Raw genomic sequence first — 17693 nt, 5'->3', positions numbered from 1 at the left:
GTAAGTTCTTTGTACATATCCTGCATATTAAACCCTTACTGGCTATACCATTTGCAAGTATCTTCTCCCATTCAGTAGGTGTCTTTTTGTTTTAATGATGGTTTCCCTTGTTGTGCAAAAGCTTTTTATTTTGGTGTAATCCCAGTATTTTAATTTTGCTTTTGATTCCCTTTCCTGAGGAGACATCCCTAAAAAAATGTTTCCATGGCTAATGTCAAAGAAATTATGGCCTATGGTTTCTTTTAGGAGTTTTTTGGTTTTAGGTTTCACAGGTCTTTAATCCATTTTGAGTTTATCTTTGTGTTTGGTGTAAGAAAGTGGTCCAACTTCATTGTTTTGCATGATGTCGTCCAGCTTTCCCAGCACCATTTGTCAAAGAGACTGTCATTTCTCCATTGTATATTCACGCCTCCTTTGTCATAGATTAACTGACCATACTCTTCTAGTCCATTGATCTATGTGTCTATTTTTGTGCCACTACCATAGTGTTTTGATCACTATAGCTTTGTAGTATATCTTGAAATCTGGGGTTGTGATCCCTCCAGCTTTGTTTTCTCTTGAGATTGCTTTGCCTACTCAGGGTCTTTGGTGGCTCCACACAAATTTTTGTATTATTTGTTCTAGTTCTATGAAAAATGTAGCTCGTATTCTGAGAGGGATGGCATTAAATATGTAGACTGCTTTGGGTAACATAGACATTTTAACAAAAGTGGTTCTTCCAATTCATGAGCATGAAATATCTTCCCATTTGTATCTTCTTCAGTTTCTTTCATCAGTGTTTTATACTTTTCAGAGTACAGATCTTTCACCTCCTTGCTTAGGTTTATTCCTAGGTATTTTATTATTTTGTTGCAATTGTAAATGGGATTGTTTTCTTAATTTCTCTTTCTGCTACTTCATTTTTAGTGTATAGAGATGCAACAGATTTTTTGGAACTCCTTTGTAGGATTTATTTTATATAAAAACTGAATCATATTATATGCTTTAATTTACAACTTGATTTTTCCATTGAACAATACATGTGCATCTATCTCATCAGGACAACAGACATAGCTCAAACACATTCTTTCTAAATAGTCATATAATATTCCATAGTTCTACAGTTGATAAACATATAATATGTTTATACTACTGAAGTCAATGCTGCAATCAGCTCCTATACATACACATTTGTTTGTATGGGATAAAAATCCCAAAGTGGCTTTCCAGGCATAAATCATAGTACTTTTAATTTTAATCAATTTTGCCAGATTAATTCCCAAAGATTGTAGCAATTAATATTCTACCAACACTAGATGTTATTATTTTTTTAAATTGTAGGCCCATTTCATGTGATGTGATGAGGACTGGGTGTTATACGCAACCAATGAATTATCAAATTCTACTTCTGAAACTAATGTACTATTTGTTGGCTAACTGACTTTAAATAAAAAAATTGTAGGCCAATTTAATGTCTTAAAAAATGGTATCTGGCTGTACTTATAATTTGCATATTTCTGATCATTTTTGTGATTAAACATCTTTTTATTTGCTCATTTTCCATTTTAATTCTTCTCTTGTAAATAGTTTGTTGAATTACTTCAATTATTTTACTGGACTACTTGTCTTTTTCTTGAATAAGATTGGTAAGAAATTAAGTAAAATGCATTTCCTCACACTTGGAAAATTTTTTTTCTAAATCATTGTTTTTTAACTTTATGTCATTTTCTAACATGAAATATTTTAATTTTGGTGTCTAGGTTTTTTTTTAATTATTATTATTTTGAGGATTCTGGAGTTCTTGACTTCATGAGAGGATGGGTCACATGCTAAGTTTACATACAAATTTTCCTGGATTTTATTGTAATATTTCAGTTTAAAAAACCATTTATTTATTAATATACAAATAAAGACAATTCAGCTTACTCTTGCAAACTGATAGTAATTATTTATATTTATTGTGTTTAAGCTTTGTCTAGGAAGTCTAAAATAATTTTGAATTAGCAATTAAGATATACTTTTTCTTTTCTTATGATCTACTGGAAATGGTTACAGTATTTCACCATATACAGTGTGTACTATCGATTTGGGGTAGCCTTTAACATGTTTAAGCAATTTATTTTTTAATGAGTTTTTATTAGACATAAGTTTGCATGAAAAGCAATAGATTTATGTATACTAATTTTGTAACCTACAACTTTACTGAATTTATTTATCAGTTCTAGTAGTTTTTTGGTGGAGTCTTTAAGGTTTTCTACATATAGTATCATGTCATCTGCAGTTAGTGAAAGTTTTACTTCTTTCTTACCAATCTGGCTGCCTTTTATTTCTTTTTCTTGTCTGATTGCTGTGGCTAGGATTCCAGTGCTATGTTGAATAGAAGTGGTGAGAGTGGACACCCTTGTCTTATTCCCGATCTTAGAGGAAAAGCTCTCAATTTTTCCCCATTGAGCATAATGTTAGCTGTAGGTTTTTCACATATGACTTTTATTATGTTGAGGTATGTTCCCTCTAAACCTACTTTGTTGAGAGTTCCTATCATGAATGAATATTGTAACAATTCATATGGTGCTTTATAGTTCAGAATATATTTCCTTGTCTAAACTTCAAAACATTGCTATAACATAGTTTTTTATTTTTAGTATTTGTAAAAGTATTTGAAAGACTATTATTATTAATGTATTTAATTTGATGAAAATAAACAAGAAAGACAGAAATATATTGGAATTCAGTAAAAGAAACACTGAAGAACTTTCAGGCTGGAAAAGAGCTATATCGTAAGTGTTGAACATATTTCAGCCTAGTTCCATCAGACACTTCAAATCATGGAAAATGTTAAACATTCATTTTATTTTCAGTTGAGCCACACAACAAACCTAAGTAGTAGGTAGTGAAGGAATCATTTGACAGGTGATGAAAATAAGGTTCATTAAAATGACTTGTTCAAGAACACAGAGCTGGTAAGTTAAAGGGTCAAGCTTAGAACCCAGGGTTGTTTGTGTTTTTTGTTTGTTTGTTTTTGTTTTTGTTCAAAGACAAAGCTCCTTAGCTCCTCATGCTAAGGAGACAAAATCCAGAAGCTGAGAGTGGAATTTAAGGCCAGGGAGGTCAGAGTCACATAGTGTAACTGGAGGGTCAGAACTCATAATTCCCAACTGCTTGTTAGGATAGAACCCAAATCAGATAAAATCACTGTATACCCACATTTTCTAGAAGGCATCTAAACTATAAAGGATACACGTATTTCTGCTGCCCCAAATTAACCTGATATCCTAAATGTTCAAAGGAAATTATATGAATCTTCTCATATTGTAAATCTAACATCAACAATATTGCTAGATTAAATTGGCCATTTGACAATGAATAAGATGATAGAGTAACTAACAAATACTATGTTTAAGTACAATAAAACTTAATAAATATAGTTACATTTCAGAAAGTTAAGCCCAAGGAACCTCATGTTAGTCTTACCTAATGCTTTATCTACCTAGCAAGATATAAACTCAAATATACCTTCTTACCATGATATTGTAGTTTATATTAATGGTTTCATCTTCATAGGGGGCATTCATCTGAACAGGTTTAACATCATTCTTTCCTTTCCTTACAACATCATAGATGGGATTTCGAGGTTGCTGGTTTTGTAGAATTTTTTTCAGTTGCTTTTCCAGAAGTTGTGGAGCATTGTTAACTATTTCAAAAACTCCAAAATCCACGTTAAATCTAATTGCCTCTGAAAAGGTCTGCAAAATAAATTTGTAGAAATATATCTTAAATTTTTATAAACCAGAAATTCACTGTCTCCAAGAACACTTGACACCTAATAAATGCATAATATGCACTTATTATAAGCATACACACACACACACACACACACACACACACAAGTTTTGTGTATTTAACCATTAGCTCTTCTCTTTAGGAGCCTGGAACTCTCTTGACTACAGATAAGGGAACCCATTGAATCCTTCCTTTCCAATGTACTTATGCCAAGAAATAAGGATGTATTACAGCAGAAATTCCCTTTCCATAAACATCTTATCCCTGTGCTTCTTTGGAACTGGAAAGAAATACACACCTGGTCTCTATGAAGCAATGTTATTCTCTAAGGAGGGGGTGGATTACTAGGGAAGAATGAGTAAAGGAAGAAGAAATAACACTCCCGTTATCTCTTTCATCCCCAGGAGCCATGAAAGCTAAAGTCCCCCTTGCCCAAAAGGATAAAATTAAGTACAATGTGTTCTTCATTTAAGACTATTTCAACACCACTCCTCTCACTGTGAAAAAAAAAAGAGAGAGAGAGAGTGAAAGACAATAACATTTCTGAGCTTTTCTCAGTAATTACTAAATGCTGCCAACTTTTATTTAAAGTCAGTCAGTTAATATACAACAGTCAGGAGTCTTGAGTTTGAATGCCAGCTTGCCAATAAGTAGCTCTGTGACTTTGAGTAAATCATTAAACATGTGTGGGGCCTCCATCTCCTTAACAAGTAAATATTGGATTGGCTGTCTGTGTCTTTTCCCATTTTGCCCTCCAAATCTAGAATCAGGTTTCTTTTTCAGAGTATGAACTTATTTTAGAATACCTTTCTTGAACTACGTACTCATGTAGATTCATTTATGTATTTTTAGCCAGGTGATAGAAGACATCAAGCCCTTCCCCTTGGATCAATAACTGTCCTAGGGAGAGCATCAATTTTTTCAAATTTTACTAAGAGATTGCTAGATATACTATAGTTAAAATTTAATAAATGGCAGGATGTCATAAAATGGGTGTTAGAAATATATATATGTGCATATATATAAATACCCATATATGTGTGTATATATACATACATATTCTTCTAATGTCAGATAACATCACATCTCTAAAGTCTGAGTGTCTCCCCTTCTAAGGAGTTTAAAGTGCATGGACAATAGGGTTCAATATGAATGGCAGTCTACAGGCCCAAAGTCCTCAGGGCTAAGATTTCCCCCTCAAAAATGACAAGTATAGCTCAATGGACAAGTATCAACAATTACCAGTAAATTATGTATAAGGTTTCTTCAATAAACATATTTAATTGCATCTGTCTTTCAAACATGAGATTCACACAGGCATCGCTTACCTGAATGTCAAATATTATCTCTGAATTATACTATCACTAGACTAAACAGATAAATGAGTCTGCTGATATCAGAGACAAGATTCAACTGGTAAGAGAAAGGAACTGAATTAAATGTGTGGTAAATAATAGACATAAAATATTAACTGGGGAGAGGGAAATGGTACAGTCGACGGCAAAAGACCATCTGGAAAAGATTTCTTCTAGTTCTGAGCATCCATGGAACAAGAGGGCAGGTTTGGTCTTTATTTGTTTTCCTTTCTTTTTTCTGCCTCCTACCCTCACACCTGGTAGACAGGGGAACACAAAGCTGTGATAATCCAAAGCAAAGAATGCCAATAGATAGTTCTATGAACAAATAAAATATTTCCTGCTACTCAAGTTTAAAAAAAAATGCTCCAGCAAAAAAAAAAAAAAAAAAAATAGAGGGACTATGACACTCTAAGCCCCTCAGTAGCCAATGTTACTCACTAGTAAATAGTTACTGCACAGTTGGTAGAAATAATAGAAGTGACAAGAACTACTGTTTTTTGGAACATCTACCTAATGTGCCAGGCATGTGACAGACACTTCAAATGCTCTATCTTGAATCCTTCCACATTCCTGAGATCAGTCTTTATAGAAAGTAGACACCCAGGATGGTTACATGATGGGCCATGGATTCAGAGCTATGAAGTGCTAGATCAGGGCTACTGAAATAGGTCTATCTGGTCCCAAAGAGTGCATTTCCCCTTCTTTATCATCATATTGCCTTACATCTGATAAAACTAGCATGCACTCACCACCTTCTCTAGGCCAGGCACTGTGCTATGCAATAACCCCATACAGTTGGTGGAACTGGGGTTCAAATCAAGGTGTTTTACTAGTAAAGACACAGAGGCTTGAAGCAGCATGGTGTATGTGGGTCATTTTAAGCAGTTCCATGCAGTTACAATCTAACTAGACGAGTTCACAGTTGAAACAGTTTAAGGAACAGAGGAAAGACTTGAGGTAGCTGAGGTAGATAGGACAAGATCATGGAAGGCTGTGCATGCCATTTTAAGAAGCATAGGCTTATCTTGATCCTGTGGGAAACAGTGTGGGATGGGAATATTCCAAATTGGAGAGTAAGTAACATAATCTGATTTGGGTTTTAGGAAGACTCTCCAGGTAGCAGTCTGGAGTGTTGTTTGTGGGCTCTGGAGTTGGTGAGGTACTGAGCTCCCATCCCACAAGCTGTTGCGATCGGAGCCAGGTTCGGTGTGGTAATTATTCACTCTCCTGGATGGGTTACTGTCCCCAGCACACACAGAGGCTAGGGCAGGCTTTAAGGCAGGTGGTTAGCAAATTTTCATTTTCAACTCACACACCAAACTGCAGCTGAAAAAGGTTAAGCGATCTCTTCGTGGATTTACAAGTCCCCTAGTGAGCTCACTATAGAACTCTGGGCTCATGACAACCACCCGCCTTAAACCCAGGGCTGACACATAATTTCAGTAGGCGTCGGTAGATGCTGTGGATTAGCTCACTCAGGATCTGTTCCAACCTCCTGAAATGCAGAATCTGGACAACTAAAAACTCTATCACCCAGGTCCCTTACAAGTCCAGTTTCACGTGTGATTTAGGTTCTGCTAGTCATGTGCACAAAATATTGAAATTCTGAAGCAAGTCAAGTGGGGAATGAGGCAAGGTCTGTCCATTCAGAGGAAGGAAAGCTCAAGGACATAAACAAGTGAAAGTGAGGAGAGAAACTGGACAAAAAGAAGTACTTTATGGAAAATAAAAAAGACAATGGAAGGAAAGCTATAATTAATTGTGTTCATGATTAAATGACATGAAATGACCCCAAGTATTTTTTTAAAAAGAAATGTAGCTATATGTAAAATATTTACAATTTTTAAGCTTAAGACTTTATCTCAGTAGAATTGAAATGTGATAGGGTCTTTGCCACAGGGAAATAAGTGTTTTCCTGCTTTAAAAGCCATGATTTCCAATGGATCTCTGCAGGTCCTTAACAATGCCGTGATTCTAAGTTTATAAAAGGGGCAAATAACGGATTCAAAGCTTCGCCCCATTCACTTATTTCAGCAAAAACAAAACTTTTGAAGGCCTAAGTGTCAATTAATGTCCCAAGCAAAGAGGATACAAGCTGAATAAAACATTGTTTCTGCCCTTGCAGGAACAATACATTGTCACTCATTTTTCTCTATGATGAAGAGAGTCAACAAAATCCCGAAATAATTTGAATTAGTGTAACATGCAAGTGCTAAAGGGGAAATCTGTCCACAGAGACCATGGTAGTAATACTACTTTATCTAGTTTAGTTATTGTACTTTAAAAGGGATTTGACTAAACTAGAATCTATCCAGGAAAGGATAAACAGAATTATTAAATGGAAGCAATGTTGAGTAAAATTACTTTGCTTTTCTGGGATTTTTTTATCATAAAAGGGTTAATTAAACAATCCCAAGGTGCCTTCCATGTTTGATACTCCATTGGTCCATGATTGTCTCTCAGGAAAAAAAGAGCCTATATCTTCTTTTTTCTTAAAGATTTTATTTTATTTATTTGAGAGAGAGAGAGCACAAGCAGGAGGAGTGGCAGAAACAGGGAGAGGGAGAAGCTGGTTCCCCGCTGAGCAGGGAACCCGATGCCGGGCTAGGCCCCAGGACCCCGGGACCATGGCCTGAGCCGAAGGCAGACACTTAATCGACTGAGCCACCCAGGTGCCCCGAGTCTATATCCTCTGCTTTCTAATAAGATCACCCAATTCCACTGTTCCTTTGTTATTTTACTCATTCATTCAATAAGTATTTATTAAATCCTTATTAAATGAGATATCATGATAGATGATACACTGCTACATTGAGTGAGCCAATCCAGAGCATTCTCCACAAAGCCCCAAATGAAATGAATGAGACATAGATCTGACCTCAGGTTATGCTGATCCAACAACAGAAGGAAGATATGTAAGTACACAGAGACAGCAAAGACTCATCCCACAAGGCAATGAGCCCTACAGTGGACACATAAAGTGAAATCATATTTAGTCAAAATTATCCTTTGAAATCCTTGAGAAGACCCATAAAGTACAATGTTGTCCTACCTCTCAAGAAGCTGCTCACAGTTTTTCCTCTGGTATTGAAATGGGTCATAGATTTTTCAGTTAGGAACCAGATGAAATGGTGGGCTTGTGTTTAAAGCTCATGTTATATAGAGAGATGCATGTTTAACACTAGAATCCCCCTCAGCACGATCAGTTGACTACACTAGGAGAGGCAAGCAGGAAGAGACCCCTGAGGGAACAGCAGGTTCTCATCTTCCGTCTCACACCCTCATCAGGATGCTCATGGACTGCTATATGTGTGTTTATGAATTAGTACAACAGACAAAATCATCTTCACTCTTTAAATCACCCTCACTCTCTCTGCAGAGCGCAAATAATTCATTTTGAGTAGTAACACATGTATATTGATGAACTGCAAGCAGTTTGACATTGCTGAACTTACTATTCAAGAGGGGAGTAACAGGATATAATCCTAGAGGGAAAGGCAGAGGACGAGTTCATCAAGGACTTTCTATTTTTTTTTTAAAAAGATTTTTATTTATTTATCTGACAGAGACAGCGAGAGAGAGAGCACAAGCAGGGGGAGTGGGAGAGCGAGAAGCAGGCTTCCTGCCGAGCAGGGAGTCCCATGTGGGGCTCGATCCCAGGACCCCAGGACCATGACCCGAGCCGAAGGCAGACGCCCAACGACTGAGCCACCCAGGTGCCCCAAGGACTTTCTATTTTATGCATAACTCTCAACTTAATTCTCTCCAATCCCCGGTTCTCAGAGTGTGGTGCCTGGACCAGCAACATCGGCATCACCTTGGACCCTGCTAGAAATGGAATTCTCAGGCCCCTCCCTATAATCCAAAACTCTTGAGAGTGGGGCCCAGCTTTCTGTGTTAACAAGTCCTCAGGTGACTCGGATGCATGTCCAGTTTGAGAATCACTGCTTTAGGATGATGGGGAGCGAGTGAAGTTTGCAGCTGGGGAGAGACAGAATCCCAGTCAAGACAAACTTCAACGCCCACCTCTGTCCCCTACTTCATGTAGACTTTGCTGTGTATTCATGTAAGTGGAGGGACTGGCCATCTATGTTCTGTACACAGAAGAAAGAACCCTGGTCTTTATTATGCAAAGTCCTACTTTAAAAAAAAAATCTCTCTCACACATCAAATCCTTTGTTTTCACCGTTTCTCAGCCTATCCACAAAACTCCTACAGTTGGTTTAGCATGTGACAATAAAACACATGGAAGGTGGGGGAGAGAGAAATGAACGATGTGGGAAGTCAGTCCTTCTCCCGAAAAAGCTGAATAGGCTGATTTAGAGAATGTTCAGCTTTTAATCATGACAGGAAAAATCTTCAGTTTGAGCCTCAAACCCAATCCTCCGCAAGCTGTTGCAGACTGCTCTTTCCCTTACTTAATTTTCTTATTTCAAGGGTATCATTTTCCAAATGTTCTAAAACGAATTGACCTGAAGGTGGTGAAAGCTAACTTTGTAGTACCAGTCATCCATGTGCGAAAAATATTTTCACAGAAAAAGCAAGTGCACAAAAATATTTTTACCACAATAAATTGCTGGTTCCACATTTCTTTGAGAAGAGGAGAGGAAAAAAAAAAAAACAACAAACCTGTGAATAATTAGTGATGTTGCTTAAACTGCCAGCAGAGCACCACTGAAACTTACCGGGTGCCAAATTATTTAGCTGAACAGTATTTAAATTAAAAACTAATGACTAGGTTAATTTAATACATGTTCATCTCTGCTCCAACTCCGTCTCTACTAATTGAGCTCTGAAGCTGTATTTTAAACATGCATCCATCCTAGTCAGCGAATGAAAAACATGTGACTACTTGAATATAAGAAGTCAGTTACCAATGACTTCTTTCAATCTAAGTTTTTATTGTCATTTTAGATGTCTAACCATAAGCTGTTTACTGGACACATTCACCAACAGGATGGAAGGAATAGTGTGCTACATAAAATGCATAGAAAATATCCTTAGTTGGGTGCCTGGGTGGCTCAGATGGTTGAGCGTCTGCCTTCGGCTCAGGTCATGGTCCCAGGGTCCTGGGATCGAGTCCCGCATCGGGCTCCCTGCTCCTTGGGAGCCTGCTTCTCCCTCTGCTTCTCTCTCTCTCTCTCTCTGTCTCTCATGAATTGATGGATAAAATCTTAAAAAAAAAAAAAAAGAAAGAAAATATCCTTAGTTAATAAAAGGAGTCACATTAGGTAATTTGAGTGCTTTATGTTTGAGCTACAAGGCTTATCAAAACACCCAGAGGTATAAACGCTGAACTAAGCAGTACCACCTAGGCTCCATCAACACCTTTAAAAATCAATCTCTGAGTATTTAAATTTTGGCAGCGGAAGACCCGAGCCCTGCATCCCCCTTCATGCCACAGATTCCCCAAATCTCTCCTGTCTTTTTTCTCTCTCCTTCTGCTTACCCAACAATCCATCCAACATATAAATCCTTCATAAAGCTGCAAGAAATTATAATAGTTTACAGATTAAAGAAAAAAAGTGTGGAGAATCAGTCCCCAAAAAAGAAGTTATGTAAAATTCCAAAGGCACATAGCTAAGCATGGTCTGGCAAACACATGACATACCTATCCTTGCAAGGAGGGTATTGAACAGGCCACCCCTTCAGCTTCTGCAAACCATAAATGTCACAAACATTCTAAACCACCCACAGAGGACCAACCTAAATCTGTATGTGGGCTCATCTACCCAATCCCACAACAGTCACTGAGCATAAAACATACAAAACAAAACCAAAAGGAAAAAAAAATATTTTCACACTATAGCACAGAAGAAAACTTAATAAGCAAACACTTATCCATAAACAGTTGACAGAAAAAAAAAAAAAAAACCCAAAAAAACAAAAACCTCCCAGACACCAAATGAAAACAATATCTGAATATGAACCTGGCACAAGAACAAACAGAATGATGTTATGAAGCTAGGATTTGGAAAGTGCCATAATCATTTATAATAGCAGCAACTGTCCTGGATTCCCCTCATCAAAATAACATGGAGGCAGGCTACCAGCCATCAATTTCTGGATCTTACAATGTGTCCCATGGGTGTAATGGGGTAATGGAAAGAAGGAGGGTGGGAGCCAGAAAGCCTGATTCCTAGGCCCTTTTCTGCCACAATCCAGTTCTGGGACCTTCGGCATGTCACTACAGATGTGGAAGAAGACTCAGAAGTCTCAGAAATCTAGATGACCGACTGAAGGGACTTCCAGATTGAGAATATTAGAATTGATATCTATACTCTCTATGTATCTCAGGCTTAGATTGTTGGGGTTTTGGGGTGGAGATGGTAAAGGAGGTGAGGCAGAAGATTAGAAGGTTTATTTGTTTATTTTTTAAAAAAAGTCTTACGTGGAAGATGTAGAAATAAAAAATAGAATCATCCTCAAGAAGCTTTGGGAGATACAGAAGAAAGGGACCTATCCTTGACCCCAGGAAATTTACAATGTAGCTCCTGAGATAAAAATAAACAGAGATTAATCAAATTTTCTTGAGCTAGAAAAGTCTGATCTCCCACCTGATACATATATCCCCATAAAACATTCTATCTGAATATGTCCAATCACAGGAAGTTACTCCTGTGAACCATGCTAGCCCTATTGTTCTGTTCTACTGTTAGAAAGCACACTTCAAACATCTTTCTTCTAGGAAAAAATCAATTTCCTCATAGATGCTGGCCCTGGTTCTGCCTTCTAGCTTCACAGAACATGTTAACCCCTCTTCCTCAATCAGTTTTGAAATATTTGGAAAAAGCTGGTCCATTCCAACCCTTTTAGCCATTCCCCAACCAGATTCAACACCCACACTTCTTTCAACCCTTCCTCGTCTGATGTGGTTTCAAGAGTGTTCATTGGCTAAGTCTCCCCAAGTCTGGTTTGCCAGAACAGCTCTTAACCTGGGGCACCAAGAATGGAACACAATATTCCAACTGTGGTCTGACAACTCAATACGATTCAAAAAAATATTGATTGAGTACCTTCTATACTCCAGACTAATATTTTTCTTGATTTTAACTATACTTCTGTTAACGCACCCTAAAAACACATTAGGTTTGTTTTAGACCATTTCAGATTACCACAATAAAAACGAGACCAGATTCTGTCATTCAAACTATCAGTTTATTCCTCTGCTGTCAGTTCTATCATCATTACAGGGTAGTAGGAGTTATTGAGTCATGTGGACCTGGGTGGACCCTGTCACTTACTAGCTGAGTGACCTTAAGCTGGAAAAACACTAGTTCACTTGCAATGTTTTATCCAAGAACCTGATAAAAATAATGTGAAAAGTCAAAGCCAATGACAGATTTGTGTGGCACAGAAGAGTATTCTCTAGATTGACAATGATCCACCAGTCTAATTAAGGAGTGACTGCCCCTCGTGTTTCAGGAATGGAAGATGAGATGGTCTAGTTGGTGAAGGATAAAGAGAAACGCTAATTCTGTGCCAGGCACTTAAGCATTACCTCCTTTCATTACAACTTTATAAGATAGTTACACTGTTTTCACAGAGAAAGAAACCAAGGAACTCAGTAATTAAAGAATGTGTCTAAGATCACATGGGTAGTAAGCTGAGAAGCTAGGCTCAAGCACAGTTCTGCTTCATTCCCGTTCTAACCATTACACTGGCGAATGAGTGCAGGAAGAACAGGTGTGGTCAGGTAGTGGGGGAAGAAGGAGGGGGCTTGGGTGAGGCAGGAAAGATCGTGCAGGTGACACAAGCAGTATGGAGCTAGAGGTGAAACTAGGAAGGTGAGACGAAGACCAGATTGTAAAAGATCTTGAACTCCATTCAAATATTTGAAAACTAATTTCACAGATAATGATAAGGGGTTTGGAGACAAATAAAGCAGCATGTAAATAAAGTGGAGCATGTATAATTTTAGCCAGGGTTGGGAGGGAAGATTTCCTGAACGGAAGTGACTTAAATCAGAGAGAAGGTGATACAAGTATCTCAGGGACGAGCACCCCAGCCTAGAGGGCCCTGAGTATGCTTGGCATATTCATGGTTGAGAAACATGAAGAGGGCCAGTTAGGCTGGGAAAGAATTAACAAGGGAAGAGGCGTAGGAAATAAAGATCAGGGGATGAGATGACAAAAGCCAGATCGTACAGGAATCTGGATTTTATTCTTAATGTAAGGAGAAACCACTTTTGAGGGCTTTGAGCAGGAAGTAACATGGTTCCATTTATCTGTATTATTATTGTGGCTGTTATTGTTATTAGTATGCTTTACTGAAACCATAACACATTAAATTTATGGTTCCCTAAAATGCCAGTCCATAACACTCCAAAAAAGAGAGGTCAGTTTGGCACACTTATTCTCAGCAAACCCATACTGGCTTCTAATTCTTAGTCAAGTGCTTATAAACCAAACATTACTAATCTGTTCTAGAATCTTGCCCAGAACTTGGTTTGAGAATCCATCATTCTTTCCACCCCCCTGCCCGGATCCCCAAATTCTTTTTTGGAAACCCGTGACCATATTTCCCCTTCTTCCATCTTACGGCGTGAAGCATGGGTAGTTAATAGGTAGATTGCATGGTACCATATGCAGATGCAAAGGAATGAGAGATGGTGGGGGGGGCGGGGGGGGCAGTGGAGAATGAAAAGCAGAAGGATTTGGACAGACAGAAAACAGGGGAAAGTGGCCCCGGTGGGCTGCATGGCACATATGAAAGGGTGAAACTGCAGCAGTCTGCTGGGGTGGGATGAACCCATGACTGAAGTGACACTCTGTCATCTCACCTAAACCCTAAAAGGAATCACACAAAAATGATAACATTGTTCCTGACTGGATGGCAGGACTGTGGCTGAATTTTTCTTACATTTAAGGTAAATTTTCTCTAGTATTGTTATATCAGTTCTATAATTTAAAATAGATTTTTAAAAAAAGGTAGGTAGGGGAATTTATGTTCTGGAGCAAGTAAAAGTCAAGATAATCGCAAATCTTGAGACGATGAAATATAAATCTTGAGAAGCTGAAATCAGACCCAATATAGAGATTTTTCTCTTTAAAATGTCACAAAAATGGGAGGAAGAATGCACAATGCAGAGCCTAGAGGAAAGACTACATAATCTGGAAGAGCAAAATTCTGACAGTTTTGTGATACTGCTGGGGTTTTTATATTATGTAACTGGATGATGAAAGTTGAAAAATCAGACCAAACAAGAACCCATCAGGTATCCTATAATATCACTCAGTCCTGCTGCTGGAAAGGGAGAGGTGTTTGGTGTCTCAACCTAACCCCCATAATGGTTCCAGAGGCCTTGCTAGGCCAAAAGTTAGAGAGAACACAAATTCTTTTGGAAAAAGGAAAATAAGACAAAACAACAAACAGGCATGCATAGATACATACATACATACAAAAACTAATCTGGGCAAGAAAGTGCACCTAGTACTTTCCCTTCAAAAGACATTTTCAGTGGCTAGGCTTTAAGAGGCTTAACATATTATGGCCCACTCCCTTTAAAATTACTCATGGGGTGCCTGAGTGGCTTAGTCAGTTGAGCGTCCGACTCTTGATTTCGGCTCAGGGTGTGATCTCGGGGTCCTGGAGTCCAGCCCCACGTCTGGCTTCATGCTCAGCAGGGAGTCTGCTTCAGGATTCTCTCTCTCCCTCTCCTCCCTCTGCCCGCCCCCCCGCCGCTCTCACGCTTTTCTCTCTCTCTCTCAAGTAAATGAATAAATCTTTAAAAATAAATAAAACAAAATAACATAACTTGTGAATTTTTTATATTCCAAAATTTCCCTGGTAAATATGTTAATGAAAAACGTTTTCTGCATATTCATAACAAATAATGAAAACCTTTTCTTATCTTTCTTTTTCCTGACATTCCCGATTAACTTTATTTACTAAGCAATGTTTTTATGCACTTCCATTTCACTTTTCCCAACCCCCTTGATAACTAGTCTATCAGTCACTGCTCCCTAACACTAAAAATCTATTATTTGGCAACCACCTATGTCTTATTTACTATTGATATAAAATTCTAGTTGACTTAAACACAAGTTCCACTTTATTATTGCCTGAGGCGGTGCCAATAATTGCCTGAAGCAAGAAATATAGTTTCCTAAGTTTTTTGATATTTTGTCCTTATCACCTCACCTCTGTTCAAAGCCTGAAATGGTGCCAAATACAACATCAGATTTTGTACAGAACACTTTTTTTTCTAGTTTATCCACATTTTTTTTTAAGATTTTATTTATTTATATGACAGAGAGAGACACAGCGAGAGAGGGAACACAAGCAGGGGGAGTGGAAGAGGGAGAAGCAGGCTTCCCGCCAAGCAGGGAGCCCTATGTGGGGCTCGATCCCAGGACCCTAGGATCATGACCTGAGCCAAAGGCAGACGCTTAATGACTGAGCCACCCAGGCGCCCCTCCACATTTATTTTTTATTATTATTTATTTAATTTTTGTACAGAATACTTTTAATGGTTAGAAAAATTCCACCTTTCTTATCCATCCATTCATTCATTTTTATTGTGGTACAACTGACTCAGCTATCTTCAATAATTCCTAAATATGATTCAAACCCAAATGATTAAGTCCATAAAAAGACATAAACTTTACCTAAATGCTTTAATTAATAGTTTTTAAAAATATCCCTGATAAATTTGTCTTACAAGATAATCCAGTGATTACAATATTTTGCTTTGATAATAAATTCCATAGAACATAATAATACACTCACTGGAAGGCTTAGGAATTCATTAAAGTAGTCCACAAGGAAATCATCTGTTGCCAAAGAATCTTCCTGCAAAAACATAAAACACAATATTATGCTTATACTAAGATGTTTTAAAACATGCCAATATTATTCTCTAATTTTGCTTATCAATACATTATAAGGTAGAGCTTCAGATCTTTTTCAGTCTGTCAACATCGAATCCTTGCTATAAACAGAACACAGTAGTACAATCTCTGGAAGGAAGAAATAACAAAATAGAACGGAGCATACTCTTAGAAGATGTCGCTAGTACGCCTAACTGGAAAACAGAACACAGGAAAAATACAGCACAGTACTTAAACGAAATGTGGTACAAACCATCACACATGGTAGATTTCCCACAGACTTATTTTCATACATTTATGTATATATTATTTATATTTATATTATACATATTTCATAAAAATAATGGCAGAATCAATAAAGATAGAACCGGTGTTTGGAGTTAAAATGAAATTCAGAATGCATATTTTTTAAATTGCCCCATGGAAGTGATAAACTAAGGAAAGAAAATATTCTACTGCTTCCTCCTCAGAATGAGATAGCTTTAGGAATTTGAGTCCTGCTTAACTTTTGCATGAAGAAACTTTGACAATGCATATATTCTAAGCATAAAGACTGTATATATTTTTTCCATAACTATCTCACCCACCAACATAGTCGCTTTTAAAATTGGCAAAATTGGAAAACCACTGCCAGGAACAAATTCTCTCTTCCAAATAAAACACCTTATTTTATTAGCAATTGTTTCCATTGTGTCAAAAGCACATCATGGCATATTCTGTTATATATAACATGTGTTTATTTTGGTTTTCATAATTATATTTCCACTTTGCAAATCTAACATGAAAGTTGACAATATGTCACAGTGCTATTATTTCCATATGGCTGATTATTTTCTTCTTATATTGGTCAATTTAAAAATTTTGTTGAGTATAGTGTTGCAGTAAAAGGAAGATACTGCAGCATATTAACTTGGAAAATACATTTTTCAGGGTAATTTCTTTAAGTATCTGTAGTGCAATTGGAATAGAGTGATAAACAACCACACAGGATGTCTATCAAGGAAGTTACTGAAAATCTATGAGCTTTTAAAACAACAACAAACTAAGAATTTAGTTTACTAAAAATCTCAGTTGATTAGAACAACAAACAACTTAGGATCTCGTAAACAAACAACTTAGGATCTTCTGTATTCATAGTACTGCCTCAGTAATATATTCTCAAAGAACATATTCTGACTCACAAAGATCTAATAAAGCAGAACAAAGCAGATAACATTTGGTGAAGGCTCTCTACAGCTAATAAGCTCTCAAATTTTACCTTTCAAAATGACTTTAATTTTCTGGATTTTATTTAGTGAACTACCTACTTTCTACTAACTCTTAGGAGAAATCAATTGAATTCAGTAAATATTTTTAGGAGCTCCCAGATGGAAGAAGGCACCGTGCTACAATAAGGGTGGCCAGACTTTGCACTACTGGGCTCATGATCAAAAATCCTCAGATGGGGAGTGTGAGTATTTTTAATTAATAACAGTATTTTAATTAATACTGGTAGAGTACAGTCCCTTGTTAATTTTTCTAAAATAGCACTGTATTTTTAAATTTCACCTCTAAAAGAGAATGTATATTTCACAGAGTCAGATGGACCTACATATTGCCTAGAATTTGGCCAGCCACATAGCCAGAAACTTCTAGATAATCCTCAAATTCATATATTCATTTCCTGATGCCTCACCCTTCTCAGAGACTATAACTCAGTGATTTCTAAACTCTCTGTGATGAAGTAACTGTTTTGTTGTGTTTT

At 37.2% G+C, this 17693-nt stretch overlaps 1 protein-coding gene across 1 annotated transcript in view; it reads right to left on the bottom strand.

Annotated features, from left to right (window-relative positions):
- Positions 1–17693, bottom strand: part of RGS22 (regulator of G protein signaling 22) — a 149131-nt gene that overhangs the window by 116295 nt on the left and 15143 nt on the right. The window contains exons 3-4 of the mRNA XM_078071665.1: positions 15849–15911; positions 3501–3722 (exon numbers count right to left, since the gene is read on the bottom strand). Coding sequence (XP_077927791.1) covers positions 3501–3722; positions 15849–15911 — 285 coding nt within the window. The remainder of the gene's footprint in view (positions 1–3500; positions 3723–15848; positions 15912–17693) is intronic.

Source organism: Halichoerus grypus, chromosome 5 (assembly GCF_964656455.1).
Source record: "Halichoerus grypus chromosome 5, mHalGry1.hap1.1, whole genome shotgun sequence".
NCBI lineage: Eukaryota > Metazoa > Chordata > Mammalia > Carnivora > Phocidae > Halichoerus > Halichoerus grypus.
Note: the sequence above shows the minus strand (reverse complement) of the source record. Positions and strands in the feature narration are given on the sequence as shown.